Source organism: Apteryx rowi, unplaced genomic scaffold (assembly GCF_003343035.1).
Source record: "Apteryx rowi isolate R43461 unplaced genomic scaffold, aptRow1 scaffold_147, whole genome shotgun sequence".
Classification (NCBI taxonomy): Eukaryota; Metazoa; Chordata; class Aves; order Apterygiformes; family Apterygidae; genus Apteryx; species Apteryx rowi.
The window spans coordinates 969945-991469 of record NW_020447719.1 but is presented as its reverse complement, the minus strand read 5'-3'; the positions used below and the strand labels follow the sequence as shown (position 1 = coordinate 991469).

At 37.1% G+C, this 21525-nt stretch overlaps 1 protein-coding gene across 1 annotated transcript; it reads right to left on the bottom strand.

Moving 5' to 3' along the window:
* Positions 1–232: 232 nt before the first annotated feature.
* LUM (lumican) lies at positions 233–11951 on the bottom strand. The gene is made up of 3 exons (XM_026058449.1): positions 11634–11951; positions 7656–8552; positions 233–1288 (listed from the first exon to the last, which is right to left on the bottom strand). The coding sequence occupies exons 2-3, from the start codon at positions 8530–8532 to the stop codon at positions 1134–1136; spliced, it is 1032 nt and encodes a 343-aa protein (XP_025914234.1). The 5' UTR covers positions 8533–8552; positions 11634–11951; the 3' UTR covers positions 233–1133.
* Between the last annotated feature and the right edge of the window lie 9574 nt (positions 11952–21525).

Sequence of the window (21525 nt, the reverse complement as noted above, 5' to 3'; positions counted from 1 at the left end):
TAGTATGTACTAGTATTTTTCTGTCCTGAGTGGTTAGGGCTGCATTTTACTCATTGCCTGGGGCTTCTGAGCAATTTCATTGTTCTTTTGACAATGCTGGCAAATTAATTCGGACAATTTCACAGTGCTATGACTCCCATAATGCAAACTTCATAAGGCATGGACTCAATGGCAAACACAAATGCAGTGGAGTATATAAAATCATGTTTACAAACTTATTGAAACTAGAAAGTAGAGAAAACAGTTTATTTAACCTTGCAATGACTTTGCAAAATACAATAGCTTAGATTGTTTTATTTTAACCTGAACTTTTTTTTTTCAATTTATAAAAGACTGAAACATAGTTGACAATGATATGGATACAACAATACTATTTGCTATGTTTTATCTTCTACAGTCTGGTTAAAAGTAGCATGCAAGTAATTGAATAAAAATACTTGTATACATGATTTATTTTGAAATAACAATTCTACCAGTAATGGATAAAAATCTTGCCATGAAAGTTTAAATGAAAGTATGACAAAAAGAAGAATAAACAATTTTTTTAACCTGAAAAAGGTTCTTGTTCCCTATTATATTTCACTTACTCCACTAATTCCTAATTCTCACAGGCTCTTAAAATTTCTTTTCATACATTTTAAATTGCTTTTATGTTGTTAAATCATTTTATTTCCTTTTTAAATGATAAAAATGTGAGAAAGGCATGAATAATTAATTAAGAATATTTGTTTGCTTGCAGGAGAATCTTGTATTTACACAGTCTAGCCCATCCTGCTCAGCACTGTACTGAAACCCATCTGACTTCCACATAAGTCTGTCACTGGCTGGCATGTACTGCATGCATGGACATAGATTTCTACAAGATTGAATGTTTTTCCTCAACTTACTGGCCAGATGAGGGCTTATCTTGTGCTGAGTCAAGCCATTCTTGTACTTCCTAAATACAATCATTTGTAAAAATATGCACAAAGATATTTCCTTAAGGTTGCCAAGTGCATGCTAAATATTAACAAACAGAATGGATAATATGCAGATTGACACTTTTTGAAGGCACATCCTAATTTTAAAGAGCTATTGTGATGTAATTCGTATAGTTACGACCCCTAGAAGGCAAACGGAAACTCCGAGGTGCCTCACTCCAATGAGATCTCAGCCGCTACCCGAAGGCAGTTGTACATCTCCTGAGGCAGATCAGCCCGAGTGAGATTGTTTCCATCCAGGCGCAAATGTGTGATTCTGGAATAGGTCAATGGTCCAACAACCTTACAGAAGCTTCTCAGTGGAAACTCTGAAACACAAAGGAAACATGAATAAGCGAAAGCATGAGTAATTTTTAACAAATCAGGAAAAAAAATTATTTTTCTTTCTTTTTTGTTTTGAAATTGTGACTGTGACCTTGAATTTATTCTATTATTTTTCAATATTTTGGGTGTCCACTGATGTAATTTCATGAGTTTTCTGGAATTTGAGAGGTTTGTGTGAGGAGATGGTCTTATCGTTAATTACGAGATGTTCAGAATTTCAAGACTGGATTTTTCAAGTGCTCCATGCTCCCAGTACCCACCTGATTTTTAAGACTTCAGCTCTTATTTAGAGGTCTAATCTGTCATTTAGAAAAAAAGAAAAGATGAATAAGCAGTGGAACTGGGGCTGCAGAGGGAGGAAGAGATTGTGCTGAGTATATTATGGTGGAAGAGGAAAATTAGTGCTATGTAAGAAATTGAAGGAGATGAAATGACTCAGGAAAATTTGAAAACAGCATAGGGCATTACTCTTATGAAGAATCAATCCAGTGGGTGTCTGTGTCAAGTATTTTCTGTATATGTTGTTTTGATTTATTAGTTTCCAAATGAAATTTGGGGCTGAGGACGGGGAGGGAGTTGTGCATTTAAAATTGTATAACTGCACTTTTCCAGAACAGCAGGGTTAGAAGGTAAGTGCAAATGTAAAGAATATTTTTAGAAATAGTTATTGTACTTTGTATATCATGCTGTATACCCCCTCTATTCACTGAAGTACTTTTTGGTTTCCATAACACCAGTCAGATCTGGAATGGAAAACTATGATGTCTTGCATCTTATGAGCTGAAATATTAACTGTCAGCAAGAAATTAAATGAGGTAGACAAACTCTGTGTTTAATATACATGAGCAGACATACATATATATCATACACCTCTGTCATGTGGAAAAGAGATAAAATATGCGAATAAATCTAATATTCCCTGCATACCAGGTTGTGTGGTTCTGCAAGATGGTCCTTCATTCTTATCTCTGTTTCCTTTGATTAAGACAGAGAACTGGTCTATTGAAAAGCACCGTCAGTGCTAGAGAAGTAGTGTGAGAGTCTCACTCTTCTTAGGCCCATTGATATTGATCAAATTCAAAATATTTTAAAGGGACTCCTGCCGGGGAACCTATTCACCGGTATGCTGACAAATTTCACACCTTCAGTTGCTTTTATGTTGCAGAGGATTGACTGTCTTCTGAGAAATCAGGGTAGGGTTCTCAAAATCAGAAGCACATGTCCTAGTGAATCCCAGTCATACCCCCTCCTAAGTCAGTCCTAATTTATGGACTTTTGCAAACACCATGGTATCTATATTTTCTGTGTGACTAATTAACTCATCTAAGAAAACTTGTCATGAACTACTTTCTGCTGTAATACAAAAGGAAGTAGAGGAATTATCTTTCATATTACCACTTTAACTTCAATGGGATTCTTCCAACATTGGCACTAGAATCATCTGCTGTCAATGACAAAATATGGCCTGTGTGAACCAAGTACAAATGCACACCCATCTCTATAGGCAGCTCTTTAAAGCATGAAAGCTTAGGTAATTTGGTGGAGACAGACTTATGACGTTGAAGAATGGGTAAAGATTTGCATGGCTTTCACAAAATAAGGTGTTTTGAATGTGCATTAGAGAAATGTATTCAAATGTATTTCAAATGTCTTCCCTTTTAACCACTGAAAACAAATTCCCAAGACTTTGAACTCATTTGCTTGGCCTACAGATTATACAATTAATTATTTAGGTCTACTTTTCTGCAAATAGTTTGGGTGTAATTTATCAGCATTCAAACAAACATGAATTCAAATATAGATTTTTTTTCCTTTTTCCTCATTCAGGTGAAAAAAATGATCATATTAAGCATTTTTGTTGAAGGCCATGCTTTCAAAAAAAGCTGTTTCTAAATTTACTTACTCATTTCTCTGTATTGTTACCAATTTGTTATTGTTACTATTATTCTATTTGTTACCACATAGCATTTGGTGGCAAAATAAGATATTTATATACAAATTGGGTAGATGCTTAATTTTTTAAACTATGTAAACTTCATGCATGCAAACGATGCTGTTTATCTGTGCTACTAAAATAACAAGTTGTGCAGACAGTGTTTATCAGATTGGAAGCACCACTTTGGAAGCAGAATCTGGTCTAGTCTTTACAGAAGTCAAGTGAAGTCAGCCAAGGACTTCAGTGTCCAAGCTCCAATACTTGGTTCATAGTGTTTGCATTTGGATATTAATTTATTATACAGTGCATATAATTGCCAGTTGTTAGAAGCATACTAAAAATGTTTGTTTTATAATTGCAGTCTCCACTAGCAAAGCATAAGGTAAGTGGGTTTTGTGAATACACTTAGAGTGCTGTACGTGCAGAACTTGTATGTTCTGTACAGGAATTGCAATCAGTGAGACTATTAGAGTATTGTTGCATAATATACATTACTATCTTACTTCCTCCTTTATCACAGTGATTGGCGTTACAGATGTTCCTCCTAAAATGTCACTGTGAGTTAAGAAGATTCAAGTTCAGAGGTGATTAACCTGGAATTTTGCCACTAGTGTGACATTTATACTATGCCAGCACAGAACTCCTGCATAAGCCAAAAACAGGGATAGTAACACAGACTGGATAAAAGATTTTCATCTAAACAGGTTTTTTTATCACTAAAAGTGTCTGTCACTATAAGAAATTCTGATATATTAGCAAAATGCCAAATATCTGAAAATCTACAATAATCTGTGAAAAGACAACACATGTAGGTTTAAAATCATGGCCCGGTACTCCACTGAAATTGTAGTTCACCTCTCATATGCTCCCAATCTTTCATATGCCCTGTGACGCACTATGAACAGGAACACATTGCTCTCACATGGCCATAGAACAGAATGGGAGCACAAAAATCCTCATTTTGGGGGCAGAATCAATTTTTGACTATATGCTAGGCAAGACTATATCCCTTGTATATCAGGAGCGTAAGCAGCCTTAAGCTGAGTGATTAACCATGCCAGCATTCCTAGTTTAGGTATGCACTATCCTGGGCAATCCAAACAGGATCTACAACCCCATAGTCATCCTTGGTCTGTGCTCACATCTGCCATAGTGATTATATCTGTGTCATTTCTGCACAGACCATGGTAAAAATTTACCTTGGGATTGGTGGAGCGAGCCAGATAAAAGGCTGTAATGCACCCCCACAGTTTGCTCCATTTAGAATAAATACAGTTATGCTACAGTTATTGATCCAGCCAGTGGGCTGTAACAGAATATGTGACCCCTTAACTGTCCTCCAGGATGTTTTCACCTTCCTTCTTGTTATATTTCATTCATGTAGTATCTCTATTGCTAGGGGTTCATATGAAAACAATAAATCTTTTATTAATCCTTTGCAAGTGCAAATGAAATAGGAAGAAGTCAGGCTGTGGAGCCTGTTTTTGTATCACTGACCCTTTTGGATTTCTATACTTTTTTTCCATCCTGCAGAGTGTCTTTTGGACTAGGCAAATCTATAACAAAATACATACACATACATAATACATAATACATAATACATAATACATACATACATATATATATACACTTTTAATCCTAATGGCATGGTAAAGCATGGGAACAAACCATTGTTTAGTATTAAGCAGGGAATTTGATTCCCAAATTAAACTTGCTATGAATAGGACATAAAAAAAAAAAAGGCTCAATTTTAGACATTCTGAACTTGAAGTTTGGAGAGAGCAAAGGTATTTCGCCTTCCATGATCCTATGTTAGCTTATATATCCAGCTGCTATCTAGTACAGTTGATGAACTATGCTGTTGATACCCAGCTACATGCAATATGGTAGTTGTGCTTTGATTTATTAGCTAGAGATCAGAGGAGTTATTCTGAATTTGTCTGCATCCTACTTTGCTATCCTCCGTGCCCACTGCTCCTCACATCACAGTGCAATGAGAGCAGAACACACTGAAATGAAGCTGACTGTGTTATGAAGCTCTTGATGCATATATTCATCACCCCTTGTTCAACAAGCTCAAAGCCACTCAAATAAGAACATTTCTCAGATAGGTATTTTTTGAGGTATGGCAATGCATAATGACTGTAGCAAGCCCAGGATGAAATCCATGGACAATAATTTGGAGAAATATTTCCTTTTCTTTCCTGTAATATTGAAAAGGTTGGACTCAGGTGGCTCCTCCTCAGTAAACAGATAGGCTCTGAGATGAATAAGAAGATACTTAAAGGTATCTGAGAAAAAGGCAAACAACAACAAATAAAGAACTCTGCAGAAGTATATTTATATGGGGTTTCAGTATAACTGAAAACTTCAGGCTATGTAAGCATTATCTGAAGGATCAATATCCTTTTTAACCATTGAACAAGTTATCATTAGCCCTAATACAGAAGTTTCTCCTTCACAGTACACATATAACATGGGTGAAGGTAAAGAAAGAAAGTTGGCCTTGTCATTCTTAGCCAAATCTCTGGCAACTGAGAATATTTTATTAAAAAAAAAAGTTGTTTTTTGAGGCTCAAAGGTCAATGCAGTCAACTCAGAACTCCAGGTCAGGTATAATAAATCAAGAACTGCAAAGGCTTTGCTCTCCTTGTATCTGATTCCTCCTTAAACTGAAATGCTTATTGCTAACAAAATCTGGTCACTCATTGTTTATTAACATATTAGGGAACACAATACTATGCCTGTGAAATTAAAGACTTAAGAAAATTTATTATGAAAATCTGCCACATTTTCTGGATAAGCAAAAACAGTAAATCAGAATTCTCTGACGTCATTTGATATAGAAGCAAAGATAGTGCAGAAGTAACCAGTGGACACCTATTCCCCACACCATCACCTGCTGATGATGATCAGTATTCTGGAATTACAGGTGTCATTGAAAAAGTCATTTGTTGTCACGGTTGCTCAGAAGTCCTTGGAAATATGAATGAAAAGCAAACTTGGTGCCTAGATATCTTAAAGAAGGCTCAACACAACCACTGTAAGCATTAAGAATTGCCTCATTTATCTCATAAAGTGGTAGTTCTGTTATCAAGTGAAAAGAATTTAAACATCGTTATTGTTAACTCTTTTAGGAGGAGCGGGAGAGTGATGGGGTTCCACAACTTGCTATATCTGCTGCTTCATGTGGGTAGTAGTAGCCTGTTGTTTTCCCTGATCAAAATGAGAAACTGATATGTAATATGAAAAAAAACATAACATTGAGGAAAATGTGAAGCATAGTAAATAAAAAACATTTTAAAAGGTCTTTCCATTTCTCTAGCAAGACCTGCACTAAAATGTTTTGCTGCAATGGCTATGTCTGCATGGAGTATGGAAAAATTAAGTCTGTTATCTAACACTGATATCCTAGGAAAGTCCCCTGATGGATACCAGTAGGCAAACAGAATTTTGGGAGGTTTAGTTTATTTCAGTCATAACAATGATGTAAGACCTCCTGCAGAAAAAATATGACGTTTGATGCATACTACCTTTCTGTTCGGGGCCACAGCTGACTGAGGAATAGCCAGAACGGCTCTGAAGTGAGAGTAGATGCTGGACAGATGCTCCCACCTCAGGATTAAAACAGCCTAGGAAAAGCCCTGTCTCACTAGAAATTTCTCTGCCTTGTGGACTTCCATGATCTCATGCAAGGTGTGATATCAATTGACTTTAGAAGGAACTTTTTTCAAATCACGATTGAATGGAGACAAGCTTGCCACCTGGTCATGCGATGTGGGAAATGGGAATGAAAAGAGGAAACAGTAGGGGCAGCTCTTCAGGATTTCAGGATGGGTTTGGAGGGATTCTGCATGTGAGAAGGAAGGAGAGGAAAGAGAAGAAAGAGAATAAAGCAGCTGCTTTGTGGTGTCTTTTTCACTCTGCCATGTGCCTGGTCCCTTATGATTTTTTTCTCCTCCCCTCCAGCACTTTCACTACTAGCTTTTTGAATGGCTACAGATAGTAGTTTGATCTGCAGTGGATATCAGTCTCCTTTGGTTGGCTTAAAAATTCTGAACATCTACAGCACTGATTAAACATTTTCTTTTTCCTCAACTGCATAAAACAACTCAGTTGTCTTCTATGGAGTTATTCCAACTTACATGAGATGAGGATCTGACCAATAGTATCCACAAGTCATCCTGCTTATGTATTATAAAAGCTAGAAATGCCCATCTGTAACGTTAAGTTGGGTAACTATCAGAGAAATGACTGTCTTTAACAATAATTTGAATAATAATCAAAGAAATGTCAATGTGCTAACAGTCTGACCTTTTCTTCAGACTGGTTGAACTGCCCTTTTAGATATTTACATCCACCATTAGCATCTTGACTATGATAACTGTCAATAAAAATATGCAAGTTTAACTCACTGTTTATTTTGTTGACTTGGAGGTAGAAGTTTTCAAGGTTCTCACTGACGGTTGGGATGCTCTTCAGCTCATTAAAGGAGAGATCCAGCTCAACTAGTGATGTGATATTGAAGACATTGCCTGGTATTCCAGAATCTGTTAATTTATTGTGGGATAAACGTAAATATTGCAGGGCTTTAAAACCTTGGAAGTACTCATCAGGAACATTGGAGATCTGGTTATTGTCAAAATACAGCATGAGCAAGGAGTGAGGCAGTCCTGTTGGTAGCTTTGTAAGTTGATTGAAGCTTAAGTCAAGATACAGAAGTGAATTCAGGCCTTTAAAAGCCCCAGAAACAGATTCTGCTTTCAGCTGGTTGTTCTGGAGGTGAATGACAGTCAGATTCACCAGCCCCTCAAGTGCACTGGGATTGACTTTTGTGATCTTGTTGTGACTTAATTGCAGGTCATCCAGCATTTTGGGGAGTGGTCCAACAGCTTCAGTCAAATTGTTATAGTTAATATGAAGTTTCTTCAGATGTTTTAGTTTAGAGAAAACTTTTCCCTTAATTTTTGAATTTTCCAAATGGTTGTGATCTAGGATCAGCCACTGCAGGTCTGTTACATTATCAAACGTATTCTCTTCAATACCCTCAATCATGTTGTTTCGGAGATAAAGGTATTTTATTCCACTTGGTACAATTGGAATGGTTTTCAGTTTAAGATTGTCACAATACATTGCAGAAGGATAGCTCAAAGGACAGTTGCATTCTGGGGCACAGACTGCTGCAGATGGCCCAAAAGGATCATAACCATAATCATCTCCAGGACCATAGTCATATTGGCAAAAAATGCCGCTAATCAGTACCAGAAAGACAGGTAGGGAGTTTAGAATCATCTTTGCAATGTGTCTCGTCCCTGTATGGTGGAAGGGGAAAAAAAGTTATAATTTTGAATCTTTCTCTTTTTTGCAATATTTCCCATATAAAAATTATGACTCAAATCTAATTAATTCAGGCTTCCCATTTAAAGTTACTAATTAAGAAAAAAGTATTAGTCTGTTAGTACTGCATTGTTACTACTGTAAATTTACAGTCCTTGTCTTATTTTAATCTGCCTTTGTAATGTGAAATTGCAGGTCATTCTGATGCAGTAAGTAACACATTTTTAACATCATTATGCAGCCATTCATTAAGTTACAAGAAGGAAAACAATCCAAGTTTTTTAACCCTGGCACAGAGGAGTTTTCATTTTTGCTCAAGGTCATGTTCAGAGGCAGTTTTGCCATTCAAATTCTATTCAGCTGTTCATTGCTATTCCTAATATATTGAAATGCCTCACGTTTGAATAACATGTGGTGATTTGGCATAAGTTCAGAAAAGCCAGGAAAGTTACAAGACACCAGGAGCTTGAAGTGTCTACTTCTCCTGGACCATGCTATGGTTACCCATTAAGTTTTGTGTTCAGCTGAAGAAGAAGCTAATATAAATATACAGTGTATCCTCCTGGACTTGTCAAACACCCAGCACTGCATAAGTGTGCCTGATTATACTCTATCTAATATGGATCTACTGTGGATCTGAAATGACTGGACTTCAGGTAATGTGAATGGCCTCACAGATTCTCTTTTTTTTGTATCCATGTAAGAATAAATGTGCTGATTGTATTATGCGACCATTCTAAAGCAGTAGGTCAATAAAGCACTTGGTTCACATATTTGACCTTCTAATTCACATATGGCAAAAGGATGTTCAGTGCCCCTATGCTGAGGTCCAATATAAGTGGTCTCTCCTTTTTAAGGGAACACATTCCATTTTTCTGTGAAGATTAGTGTCTTGCTGCTATTTCTTACAACCTAGATGGATGCTGTGTTGGACAGTATAACTCACTCTAGTGTCACTGAAGTCAATGAGCTTACTTTGATTTACACCGGTGAAAGGCAAAGCTCAGTATACTTGAGCTCAGTTCAAAGAGTAAGATGGCTAGGAAAATTCTTATAATCCCCCTTGTTCTTGAATAATTTCAGAAAGTATCTATGCACAGCTTGTAAACAGATCACCAGATGTTCATCTCAGATCCAGGCAATCCTCCAGCAGAATAAGTTAGTCTTGTTATAGGTTATTATTTAGTGTTACGCAGAGGACACAGTGTTAAAATGCAGAGCAACAGCTAGAGTTTTCCCCTGTTCTAAATTTCCTTGCTTTTATTGACTTGGTAAAAGCCACATCATATTCTAGCCAGCTAATAATCTTCAACTGAAGCACCTCTAAGCAGGGCCTATTGATCTCATGCAGTGCAGCACATAGATTTTTAAAAAATCATCTTATCTTATCTCCAGCCAGTCAACCACAAAGTCCCCCTGCTGGATATTAAACTGCTGACCTTGGACTAGAGAGGACAATTGCATACCTTTCCTATGGTGTTATTCCTGTCCTATTTGCCTAATTAGAAATTATGGGATAGAGGAATCATTGGGAAGTTTTGAAATGTGCGTTATCAGTGTGGTTTTCTTTGTCTGTTGTTCATTACTGTATGCAAACACACTAAATCAACCTTCAGTCCCCTGCTGGTATAAATAAGTACAGCTTATTTACTGTACTTTGAAGTCAAGGAAGCTGCACTGATACAATTCAGCTCAAAATCTGACCCTATTTAGGTGCTAAACATTAGGGATGGAGGACTTACTGCTTCTGTACTCCCAGGTATAAAACACAGTGAAACCAACCTCTTGGACTTCACTCTCTGGCCTTACAGTGATATTTTTACACATCTGCATCATTTTAGAGTCCTATGGATACAGTAGCATAAATGTCCTATTTTAGATTCAAATTCCAGTGCTTTTGTGGTCTCAAATTATATTTGTAATGCTTAATTTTATTACAGATTTCATAGGCTGGCAGTTCTTTTAAAGAGTTTGCAACATTTAAAATACTCTGCAAGACCCTGGAAGTAATTTAATGAGTTAGAATACAGTTTTTTGAATGATTTTGTCAACTTTTTAAAATGTAGATGACTGTTCTGTAATGTAAGTGCCTATGAGCGTGTGTGTGACAAAATAGCACAGTAAAGTGAACATGTAGTGCAGCTGTGTTTCTCTGTCAAAAGAGTAAAAGGTAAGTAAATTGTGTACACATGCTTGGATGTTACAGTGAATTATATGAATCCAAAAGATAACATCAGCTACATTCTTGCATGCTTAACTTATAACATAAGCACGTTTGAACTAATTACCTACGTTTGTTCTTTTCAGATTTTTTGTGAAATATCTGTGAAAACATTTGTGAAGTTACTTAGGCAACCTGCCAGAACATACTAAATGGCAAATCCACAAATTTAGGAAAATACTTACTGCAGTAGAATAGACAAACTATTCAAGCTATTTTGGAACTGGTCTATACTACTCTGTTTCTAAAGTTGTCATGAAATAAAATAAATAAATAAATAAATAAATATCATTCAACTAGCCTTAAACTAAATATATCCTAATTCTGCAGTATACAGTATGCATAAGAGCTAATATTAAAAAGTTTCAAGAGTGTATTTAAAATGTGTCTTAAAACGATTAACTAAAAATTTCAAACTACCTCTAACTTTCCTTTCACTGTTTACTTGATTAACTATTTAAATATCTCTATACCTTGTCTTTTTGTAAAATGAAGCCCAAATGACTTAAAAAATGAAGAGGATTGGTATGGAGCTATTACTAATAGATTTGTGAATGAGTAAGTAAAGAATGAGTAGCCTTTTAAAAATTTCTTTGCACCATACATCCACTTCTTCCTTTGAAGCAGAACAGCACAGAATGTAAAAAAGAGCAACGCTGGTGCACAAAACATGTGAGGTTGTTTTAAGGAAACTGAGAAGGCAAATGCACTAAACAACTGTTGATTTGTGTTCAATTTTCGAACTGGCAAACTCGTCCTGACATGTTTTCATGTTCTCATTACAGCTACGTTCAAATAGCTGAACATTACAGTTAAAACATGCAGCAGCACTTACCTTACCGCCTTGAAGCTGCTTTCCTTAATTCCCAGAGCAGATGCAATAAGGGACTGTATCAACCAATATATGCTGTAAACAGTGTCAGGAGGTAAACGTCTGCCAGATCCTCTGTATTACAAGAGAGAGAGAGAAAAAAAAAAAAAAAAAGCCCTAGTCACGCTGTGCTCTGAAGCTGCTATGTCATCATGGTGATCTTGTGGTGTGGCATGTACAAAAATGCAGCTCTGTAATGAGGTGCAGGTGGATACCATATTTTGTACAAGGACAACCCATCTACTGTTCCTTTGGGATGAGAAAAATGATCAGTGTTTCACAGACCTGAGAAAGTTCAGACCACTAGCCATAGCCTTACACGAGGAATTTTTGTATTTCAGAGGGAAGATGTTATATTATAAAACAAATTACAAACAGACTTTTGTTTCCCAACTTATTTTACACTGCTAGACATGAGCTAACAAATAACACTCAGACCTCAATGCTGCTGTGCTTTTTAAGCCAAGTGACTCATTCGTTTTTTCTTTTTTTTAACTACCTTATGTCCACATAAAATATCGTTAATAAAAATTTTAGCTTAATAATCATAACCAAAGATGCAGGATTACCTTTGAATTATAACCTTTTCCCCAACATAAAATACTGGGTTCAAAGTTTCTTCCACAATGCATAGGAATTTGCTTGGTCTGGAGATTTTCTTTGGTGATTGAATGCATTCATGTTTAATAAAAACACATCCTAGAAACAATTTTTCAGCAGTTACTGTGAGCTCACTTTAAACATTTGTTCATTTTTGCTCTTAGAGCTCTCTCTTACTTTTCAGAATCTGGAACTACTCAGCTTTACGTTGTCTGTTTCTTATTCCATGGATGTCGTTCAAGAATGCATCTTACAGCTTGGATGAGAATGCTATTTTAGCTGGGAAAAACTAATATACTAAAAGAGTTTAAATGTTTAAAATGGGTCTTTATATTTCCATGAGAACCTTTCCTTATCTCTGATGGTGGATGCCTCCTTTTTTTATGGGACACAAGCTCTCTCTTCCAACTTTGGGTGGGGACAAGTGTGAAATACGCATATGGAAAGCATACACAAGACATTTTAAAGTGCCTTGTGTATTTAACTGTAATCATTGTTGGTACAAGGGTGTAAATATTCTCACATTTTAGCCCAGATTGTTTTTGTCTGATATCACTTTATTGGAGTAAATGACTTTTTTCATGACTTTTCATTACCCATTTCTTCGCTAAATTTAGTCTTGGCTTAACTCGCATGTCCATGCAAGGAACTAAATTGTCTACCTGTATGAAAAGTCATGGTACAGGAGCAGGCTGGCTGGAGGTAGGAGTGGAGTCAAGCAAGTTCCTGCAAAAGAGGAGCCTGGATGTTGTCTTCACCCCAAATCCGCCAGCTGATGCCTCCAAGCCTGCAGGCCAGTGGGGGGCCCTAGGAACAGGGAAGGGCCTGGCTTGATTCCCTGCCCTTCACCTTGATTCCCTGCCCTTCACCAAGAATGGGAAAGAGGCAGCAGGATTACGGATCTCTGCGCCACAGTTCCTACGTTTCTGCAGTAACACAGTTATGCAAACAAATTTGCTCAAGAGAGAGCGCCACGTGCCATTGCAGCCCTAAGGGAGTGATTTTTATTCCTTTGGTGTTCTGACGTCATGCCTGTCACCCTGGTGTGGGACAACCAGTTAGATGTTGCGAAACAGCTGATGTCAGACCATAATTACCATTTGAATGATGCAAATCAGCTAAATGGTTAGGTGAATGTGAAAACTTCTCCCATTTAAAGCAGTGAGTTTACCACAGTGAATTAAGATAAGGAGATGCAGAAGTGTGCATGGGATCAGGGAGTAGAAATATGAAAGTGGACAAAGCTGTTGTTGTTCAGTATATGGATAAACAGAGACCAGATGGAGTTTCTCATGTGCAGTATGATATTTATCTGAAAATTGCATCATTAGTTTCAGCTGACCAAGGAAAATTTAAACTGTAACCTTAACTGCAAAGGAGGCAGCAGGCAGGAGCATTCAGTGAATGGTCCAGCTGCAAAAAAGGAAAGATTTTGAATACTGGAAGGGATCCATCTGAATGCCCTTTAAGTCAATACAGAAGTTTTCTCTGGGGCAGAAGGGTGCAGCAAGGTGAGCAATGGAGCATGATGTTTGTAAAACGAATTTAAAATTTCACAGGAAAAACACTAGTTTTATTTTCTCTGATTAAAAGTTTGTCTTGAAGGACAAGATCAATATCACAATAAATTAATGCAGATTATGATCTTTCAGTAATAGTTGTGGTTTTACATTTGCAGTGCAAATAGAACTGTACATTGAATGCAAATGCAGGATAGTCCAGGCCCAACATGTTTATTTTTGGCATAGCTATATTTACGTATTAATTGTTTATTACGCTGATTTCTGTAAGTCCGGTCAACAACCTTTTTCTCATTCCATTAACAGAAATACAGAGCATGCATATCTTCCATAACTGGTAGAAAAACATTATTAAATAAATGTGATGATATTCTGCAATTATAACATGGTAAAAAAATTGGTCACATAAAGTTCAGCTGAGACTTTTTCATTCATATAGTTTCCTTCTTGCTGGCTGTTTTAAATTAGCTATATAAATTGCACAGTCAAGAGGAAGAATTACCTGCCTTCTGTGAATAAGATATAGCATAGTAGATTTTCCCTTTTTCTTAATAATTTTTTTATCTTCTCTCTGCTCTTCGTTTTTAAATACTGTCCTTTCAGCATCATTTTATATGCTTTCCTTATCCTTCTGTTCTGACCCATGAAACACTTGCATTATAAACCTGTGTTTGGGGGAGCAAGTAGGGTCTAAAGTCCAGTTAATACAGGAATAGTTTCATCTGCAGAAAAGTCTTTTCTGGCCCTATTTTCCTTGACTATCCTTAAAAGCCATGAAGGTGCATGAGAACATAGTCTAGCTAATTTCACAGAATATATAAAATATTGTGTAAATTCCCCTAGGACATCTAAATTCAAAATCAATTATGAATGTTTCATACTTGATAAAGTCAGGACATCTTTACTTAATGTGTTATTATAGAAATTTCACCTTTACAGCAACTGTGTTCTAATTAAGCCATCTCAGTTTGTTCTTCCTATATAGTTTCCTATTTATTAATTTTTCATTAAGGGGAAATGTGATCAAAGGACTATTTCTCTTCTAGTTCTCTTTAGCTTGTGATATGTGAAAAGAAACGTTCCTCTTATTCTTCAAGGCTCTTTTCCTGTTACGCTGTATTTTCATTACTGGAGATGGCCAAGTAGTTGGATGGGTCTTAGTGAAAGAATCTGAAAGCAGAGGTCACTGCAAGTATATCACTTCACTGTAAGTGAGATCTAGCTTTCAAACACAGAGTTACAATGCCACCGTTTTCTCTGTCCATTCATCAGTAATATCTCTTCTGCCTTTTTTCTTCTGTAAAACTATCTTTTATATAAATTCTACAAATTTCTGCATGAATAGAAACCCTTCCCAATCTGCTTTTAATCCTTTATTTCTCAAAAGATTGAAGTTGCTAAAACTTAATAATCATTACCCAAGCCAACTGCTTCCTTTTAGCCTTAAACTTGTGAACCCATCTGGTACAAAGCAAAGTACCATATCAGTACTTAATTATGATTATTTTTTATAAGTAGTTTTTCAGAAGCTAGTGTCATTTCCCTAAAAGCCAAGGGATTTGAGTTCCCAAAATTAACAATAGGATATCTGGTCATAGAAGCATAAAGCCCTAGAAAAAGACCTTTCACATTGTCACATAAAACGAGTTGTGAGTTTTTCCACTGTTCATGCATAATTTAAATTAAATAGAGCAGGCCAGTTTCTCCCCTCTGGTAGGTGTGTCTAACTTTTATTACTCTCAGGATGAAACAAAGGCTAGTTCATTTTAACTGGTATGCTACTTTTACTGCAACAGAAGGTGAAGAAATCTCCATTGAAGGGAAAGGTTATTCCATGGGCACCCTACCGCAAGCCTTTTGCCTATAAATAGGTGGTGTGGTGTTTATTATAAATTATTGCAAATGTATGATGTTTTCCATACCTATAGCAGATATATAGCCTTTTAGCCTACATATGGTGAATACACAAAAATATGATTTTGGCTCAAAACTCCAGTAATAATTAGCTAAATGTTCTCATGAAGCCCTGCAGCATTTTGGAAATATTACTTAAGGCTGACTCATATCAAATTAGTTCCACTAAAAACAACCCAGTTCCAGATTCTGAGTGCTGTAGGTGCTTATTATTTCAACTGCAAACTTCCATTCCTCTAAATCGAAATTTTATTTGTTCAACCTCTACACTGCACTTACGTGTTAAATGGAAATTGTTAGAGCACATACTATAAGCATTACAAAATTTGTGGTGATCCAAATCTTTTTTCCTTTCTCCTAAAAAGGAAATAACAGCTTTGGAAATTTACAAAAATGGTAACAGTGGTACAACCTATTAGCAGACCGCAAGGGATATTTTAGTTGAGGATGGCTCTTTGTTTTTGAGGTTCTGAAATATTACTCACTATTTTGATTCAAACTTGACAGTTTCTATGTTCCAGTACTGTTAGCCTCCTCTTCTTTGCTTGTCAGATTGTTTTTGTAGTGGATGGCATTTAAATTGATTCAAATTGCTTAAGAGTCGATGGCAAAATTCCTTGGAGTTCAGAGCTTGATCAAAGCCCTTGCATGTTAAGAACTACACAGATGAAGGCAAGCTGCTGTTTTTAAACAGTTTCCTTTGTGCTTATACTATACTATGTATTATAATATTTATGTTATTCAGGTCTATATATAAAAGAACATTAAGTGGCCTTGGAATACGAACCTATTCAGAAGATACCTAATGCAAAGAATGTAAGAGGACCTCAAGGTATTGTTGAATTTGTGGGAAAGCCATGGTTACAAGTAAAAGTTGTAACAGCAGCTATGTATCTTAAACAGCACAGATAATGTACAGGGAAAGAGAGATGGATGAGGTAAAGTGAACTAGCTCACTGCCTATGGTTGTATAACCTAACACTATAGACCCTCCTTGTAAATCATTGACTGCTGAACATCTTCTAATCTAAGCATTAGCAATGTCTTTTCTTTCAGGTCACTACAGTTTAAGGCCAAAAGAATGTTGCATGATCTAAGACATTACAAGTTTGGGAGTGTGCTTGCAAAGGTCTATTACTTGTAGAAAAGTCTGAATTTAAGTGGCAACTTTTGGTTCTTGTTACCCTTTTTCCTAATAGATGAAAGAAGCCATTAGGGGTGCCTCCATTAAAACACACTTGCACTCTTCAGCTGAATCACCTCTCAAACTTCCAGTAGTTCATCAAGCAAAATGAAAATAAAATAAAACAAAAGAAAAAGATCAGACTAAGGTCTCCAAATCTCCTGCTATGCAACTTAGCTACCATCTGGTCCATGAAGATTTTTCCTTTTGCTATGGCTATATGCATCATTATTTTATACAAAATGAAAACACCTTCCATTCTTTGCTATTCAGCCAAGATTCACGCAAGTGCTTTTTGTGACAAGATTGTCTTAAGACCTCATTTCTGAGTCTCTTTCATTTAAGGTTTTCTTACCTCTTTCAGAGTTATGGCTTTCAAATCTGTTTAGTAGGAGTAATCTGCATTCTTTTTTTCCAAATATAAACTTTGCATTTAGCTCTGTTAAAAATGTGTTTAATTTGAAAAGGTTACCAAAGAATCCAAGTATGTCTACTCTGTCCTCAGAATTATCTGCCCGGGGTGGTCCAGGACCATCATTTGTAAGGCTGAGCCCTGGGTTCTGGGAACTGTGCAGCTCCCACCCAGAAACCCCCTTTCTCTCCTTGTGCAAACTTCTGAACTCTGCTCTTCCCCTGGAGGCACAAGCTGCTGAACTCCTCTTGCTTTGCCTGCCCCAGGAAATCACGGTGTTGCTCTGTCCCACCCACAGATCCATGCCACTGTCACAAGAGGTTGGAGAGGGCGGCTCCATGGCTGCTGCCACAGTGCTTTTCCCTTGCCTCCCTTCACCTTCCTCCCGCTCTTCCCCAGCAGCCGTCCCACCTGCCATCCGTGATTCCACCTTCACAGGGGCAGCAGCAACAGCCCAAGCTGATTTTATGGGCTGGCAGGTTATGACGGGGCATTCAACACCTCATCTGCAGGCAGTGGGTTGCATCATGCGGTAGCGACTGACCTTAAGGCAGCCAGTTCAGTCAGGCTTACTTAGCACTGTTTTAATCTTCATGTCTTCCCATGTGTGCTTGCAGACAGCACCCAGAAGTAGAGGGACAGTTGCACATCTCATGGGAAGGAGGGCCTGCTTGCCTCACAGAGACCCAGGGAACCGCCACTCAGTACACTAGTGGTATCCTTTTTCTCCTTGAAGCACAAACTCCAGGCATCTTTAGGTCTACAAACTTAATGGAGTTGCTACCTTGTACAGCTCCCAGTGAATACTGGGAGGTACTGGGGAACTCTCTGCTTCCCTTCTCAAGTAGCTAGCCCACTGTGGCAGGCAGCAGCTCCTGGAACAGTCTGCTCTGCAAGACCTCACCAGGAGTGAGAACTGCTCACCCTTTGCAAAGCAACTGGTAGTTTGTTGTATCATGCTTCTCCACCAGACACTGTTTCCCAGTGAGTTCTTACAATCTGCAACTGTTTGCCTAAAATAATATAGTAGTATGGTGCTATACATAGAAAGTAGCTGACTAGTGTGCTGCCACGCGTCCCTTGCCTTTGAACGTGTTTCTAGATGACCAGTGCATAGTGTTTGACCTTCTGCCTGTTGATGAGAATCTCAGCTGGAACATGTCCACTTGATGATATATTATCTTTGCCATTAAATTTTGACAGTTCGGGAGCCACTTAACATGCACGTTTAACAGTATTGCACAGTATTATTTTTAAAATCTAACACCTTGCAAAAATCTACTTCTGTGACAATACACACCATTATCCACCAGCTCTACAATTTCATTAACAAGTAAAGGTTTGCTGGATAATATCTCCTTTCCAGAAAGTTGACTACCGCTATCCTTAGTTAGTTGTCACTTAATTCATTAATAACTGAATGCTGTATCAGATTTTTATATTATTTTTCCTGGGATTGATAGCAGGTTAACAGGCTTGTAGCTATAGCATCTAACTATTTGTAGTGCTTGAATACTAACACTGTGCTGATGTTCTGGTATTCCCAAATTCATGAAAATGGACTGTAAATGAACCAAAGATCTCTTTGGTGGCTTCTTAAGGACATTTAGGTCCAAATTATTTTAACAGCCCAATAGAAGAGTATTTACCACTATAAATGTTATTTAATTTTTCCACTTCTTAACAAAAAGAACATCACTATCCTCATCTGATAAAAGTACATCAATCTGCTGCTCTCCAATGTAGAGAACAATAATGATTGATTTTCTTTATGTTTTTAATTCTACCCATTGTGTTGTGTCTACTTAATTGTGGTTCTATAATATTACTAGGATTTATTTTGCTCGTAATAAACTTCAGCTTCCTCAGACTATCTTCAGCTGCTCTGTTTATGGATCTATGTCTATATCTTCAGTGCAACTCAGTTTCATTTTGACCTCATTGCTAATATGCATAGAGACACTATTTTATATGTTGCATATTCCCCCATTCTCCATTTGTCTCATATGTTTCTATTTTCTTTCATTTCTAATTGCATTTCACTTTTCTACTGAAATAAATAAGATTATGGCTAAAATTGGTCTTTTTTGGTAGTAAAATCAGGGGAGGACAGGTATTTGAGGGCAATCTCATAAATTCTTTTTAAGTATAGGTATTCTTATTTTTTTTTCTATTTTTTTCCTCCCAGAAAAATTTGCTCACTGTTTTCCTGTTTGGGGATATTCAGTTCTTCTGAAATGCTGGCTGGAAATATGTTTTTGCTCATATTAAATGGTCAGCTTTGGCAACCACCAGATTCCAATCCAGTGATTAACTTGTCTTTACTCATCGTAATGAGGTCCAGAATGGATTTACCTCATGCTGAATGCAATACCTTTTGTGTTAGGAATTGTGCAGTGTTGAGAAACTCTATTAATACTTTCTTATGGTCAGCATAGCACTACCAGTAATGTTTCACAATATAAAATTTCCCATTAAAAGGTATTTTTTATGATAAGTTACTCAGTCTTGTCCCTCTTTAAGACTACCTTCACCTTCCTGTGAGATGCAGTCCATCCTTTTTATAAATGTTCTCAAATGCTGTATCTTATATTCTTGCTCCTGAGGGACAGCAAACACAGATGTCTATGTTTATGCTAGGAGTCCAAGCATTCCTTATGGTCAATGGAGATCTAGTAAATAGAGTTATGGAGCCTAGGGAGTGATTCAACTCACTTTAACACAGACACCAGGACAGGATTTGGTTACCTTGGGGCTTCAGTCAGTTGGTCATACAAAGGTATCTACTGCCATCTGAGGTGCCTTAGACTGTCCACATGGGGCACAGTCACATGGGGCTGGACAGCATGACACAGGACCTCAAGCAGACCTGTCCTGCCCTGAAGTAGGGGCACGATGCATCTAAGCAGTCTAGAACGGCACTCAAAACCTACATTTAGACACCTGAATTGATGCCTTGGATCTCCAATCTACAAGACGGACAGTTTCTTAGATTGACTCTTGTGGGAAGTCAGACACCTAGTTCACACATAGGTACCTAAAAATCTGTGTCCTAATCAGGTCTGTAATCCTACCCTATGTTTCTTTTTTTGTGTCTCTTCCTGAACTCTTTAGATCCTATTCTCAATCTGGAGTTACTGAGGATTATTAAATTACAAAACAAGCAAATAACATTGCTTCCCAAATTCCTTTAAGCAGCTAATGTTTTCCCAGCAGGTGCAGGTAAGTATAACTCAAGATCTAAGTACTGAGAGATTAAAGTTATATAAAATCTATTTTTCTGAAGGATTTCTGAGGACCTGCCATTCATGATGTTTAGACGTCTGATTATTCCTACTCAGATTTTGCAGAGGGCAAATACTTCACATTTGAGAGAGGATTTAATGGTGACACTAAAGACTTGTTTAAGTTTCTTTATGGCATATGGTTGTTAGAAGTGCCCTAGTGTGGCCAGTATGTGTGGAGTGTATGTGTATACTCCAGCATGGCCCCCAGCTGTCCCTGTAGAAAAAAAAGAGATCTCTTTTAATCCTGTTATTTATGCCAGGTCCTTGAGGAGGTCTCAGATACCCAAGGACCTCTCTAATGATGCTAGATGCCTATGTGTGAGCAGCTGAATCGAACCCTAAGACACTAAAAATATGTAGCTTGTTTGCCCAACACATCTGTCTCTGTTGCATGCTGATGTGAGATACTATCTGGAACTTGCGTTTGCTTTCTAAATTATTTCTTAACGTTTCTTTGTTTGAGATAAAACATATATTAGCTATATTTTGAAAGATTATTTGATTTCTTTGGTCATGGACACTTCAGCAGAAATACCAATGGTCTATCATTATATCAAACATCATTATACAGCTATTGAACCTTGCAATACTGAATCCCCTCTTGCCCTACTCCTGCTGTCATGCATGCCTGATACTCCAGTCATGCATGATGGGCCTCATTTGTCCCAAGCTAATCTACTGAAATTTTATCTATTGGGTATTTATTGGTCAATCATTTATATTACATTAGCACATTGTGCCAAGTATGTTATAAAAAAATAAGCTTTCTTTTTCTTTTTCTTTTTCTTTTAACTATTAGCCTGTGAAACATTGCATCCCTGACTAGCCTGGATTTCTAAAAGTTTATATGAGAAATTTGAAAGCCAGTGCAGATGAGCTTAGATATGGCTCTCCATCAATATATCACCATTTAATTGAATTGGTCCTGTCCTAGTCTACA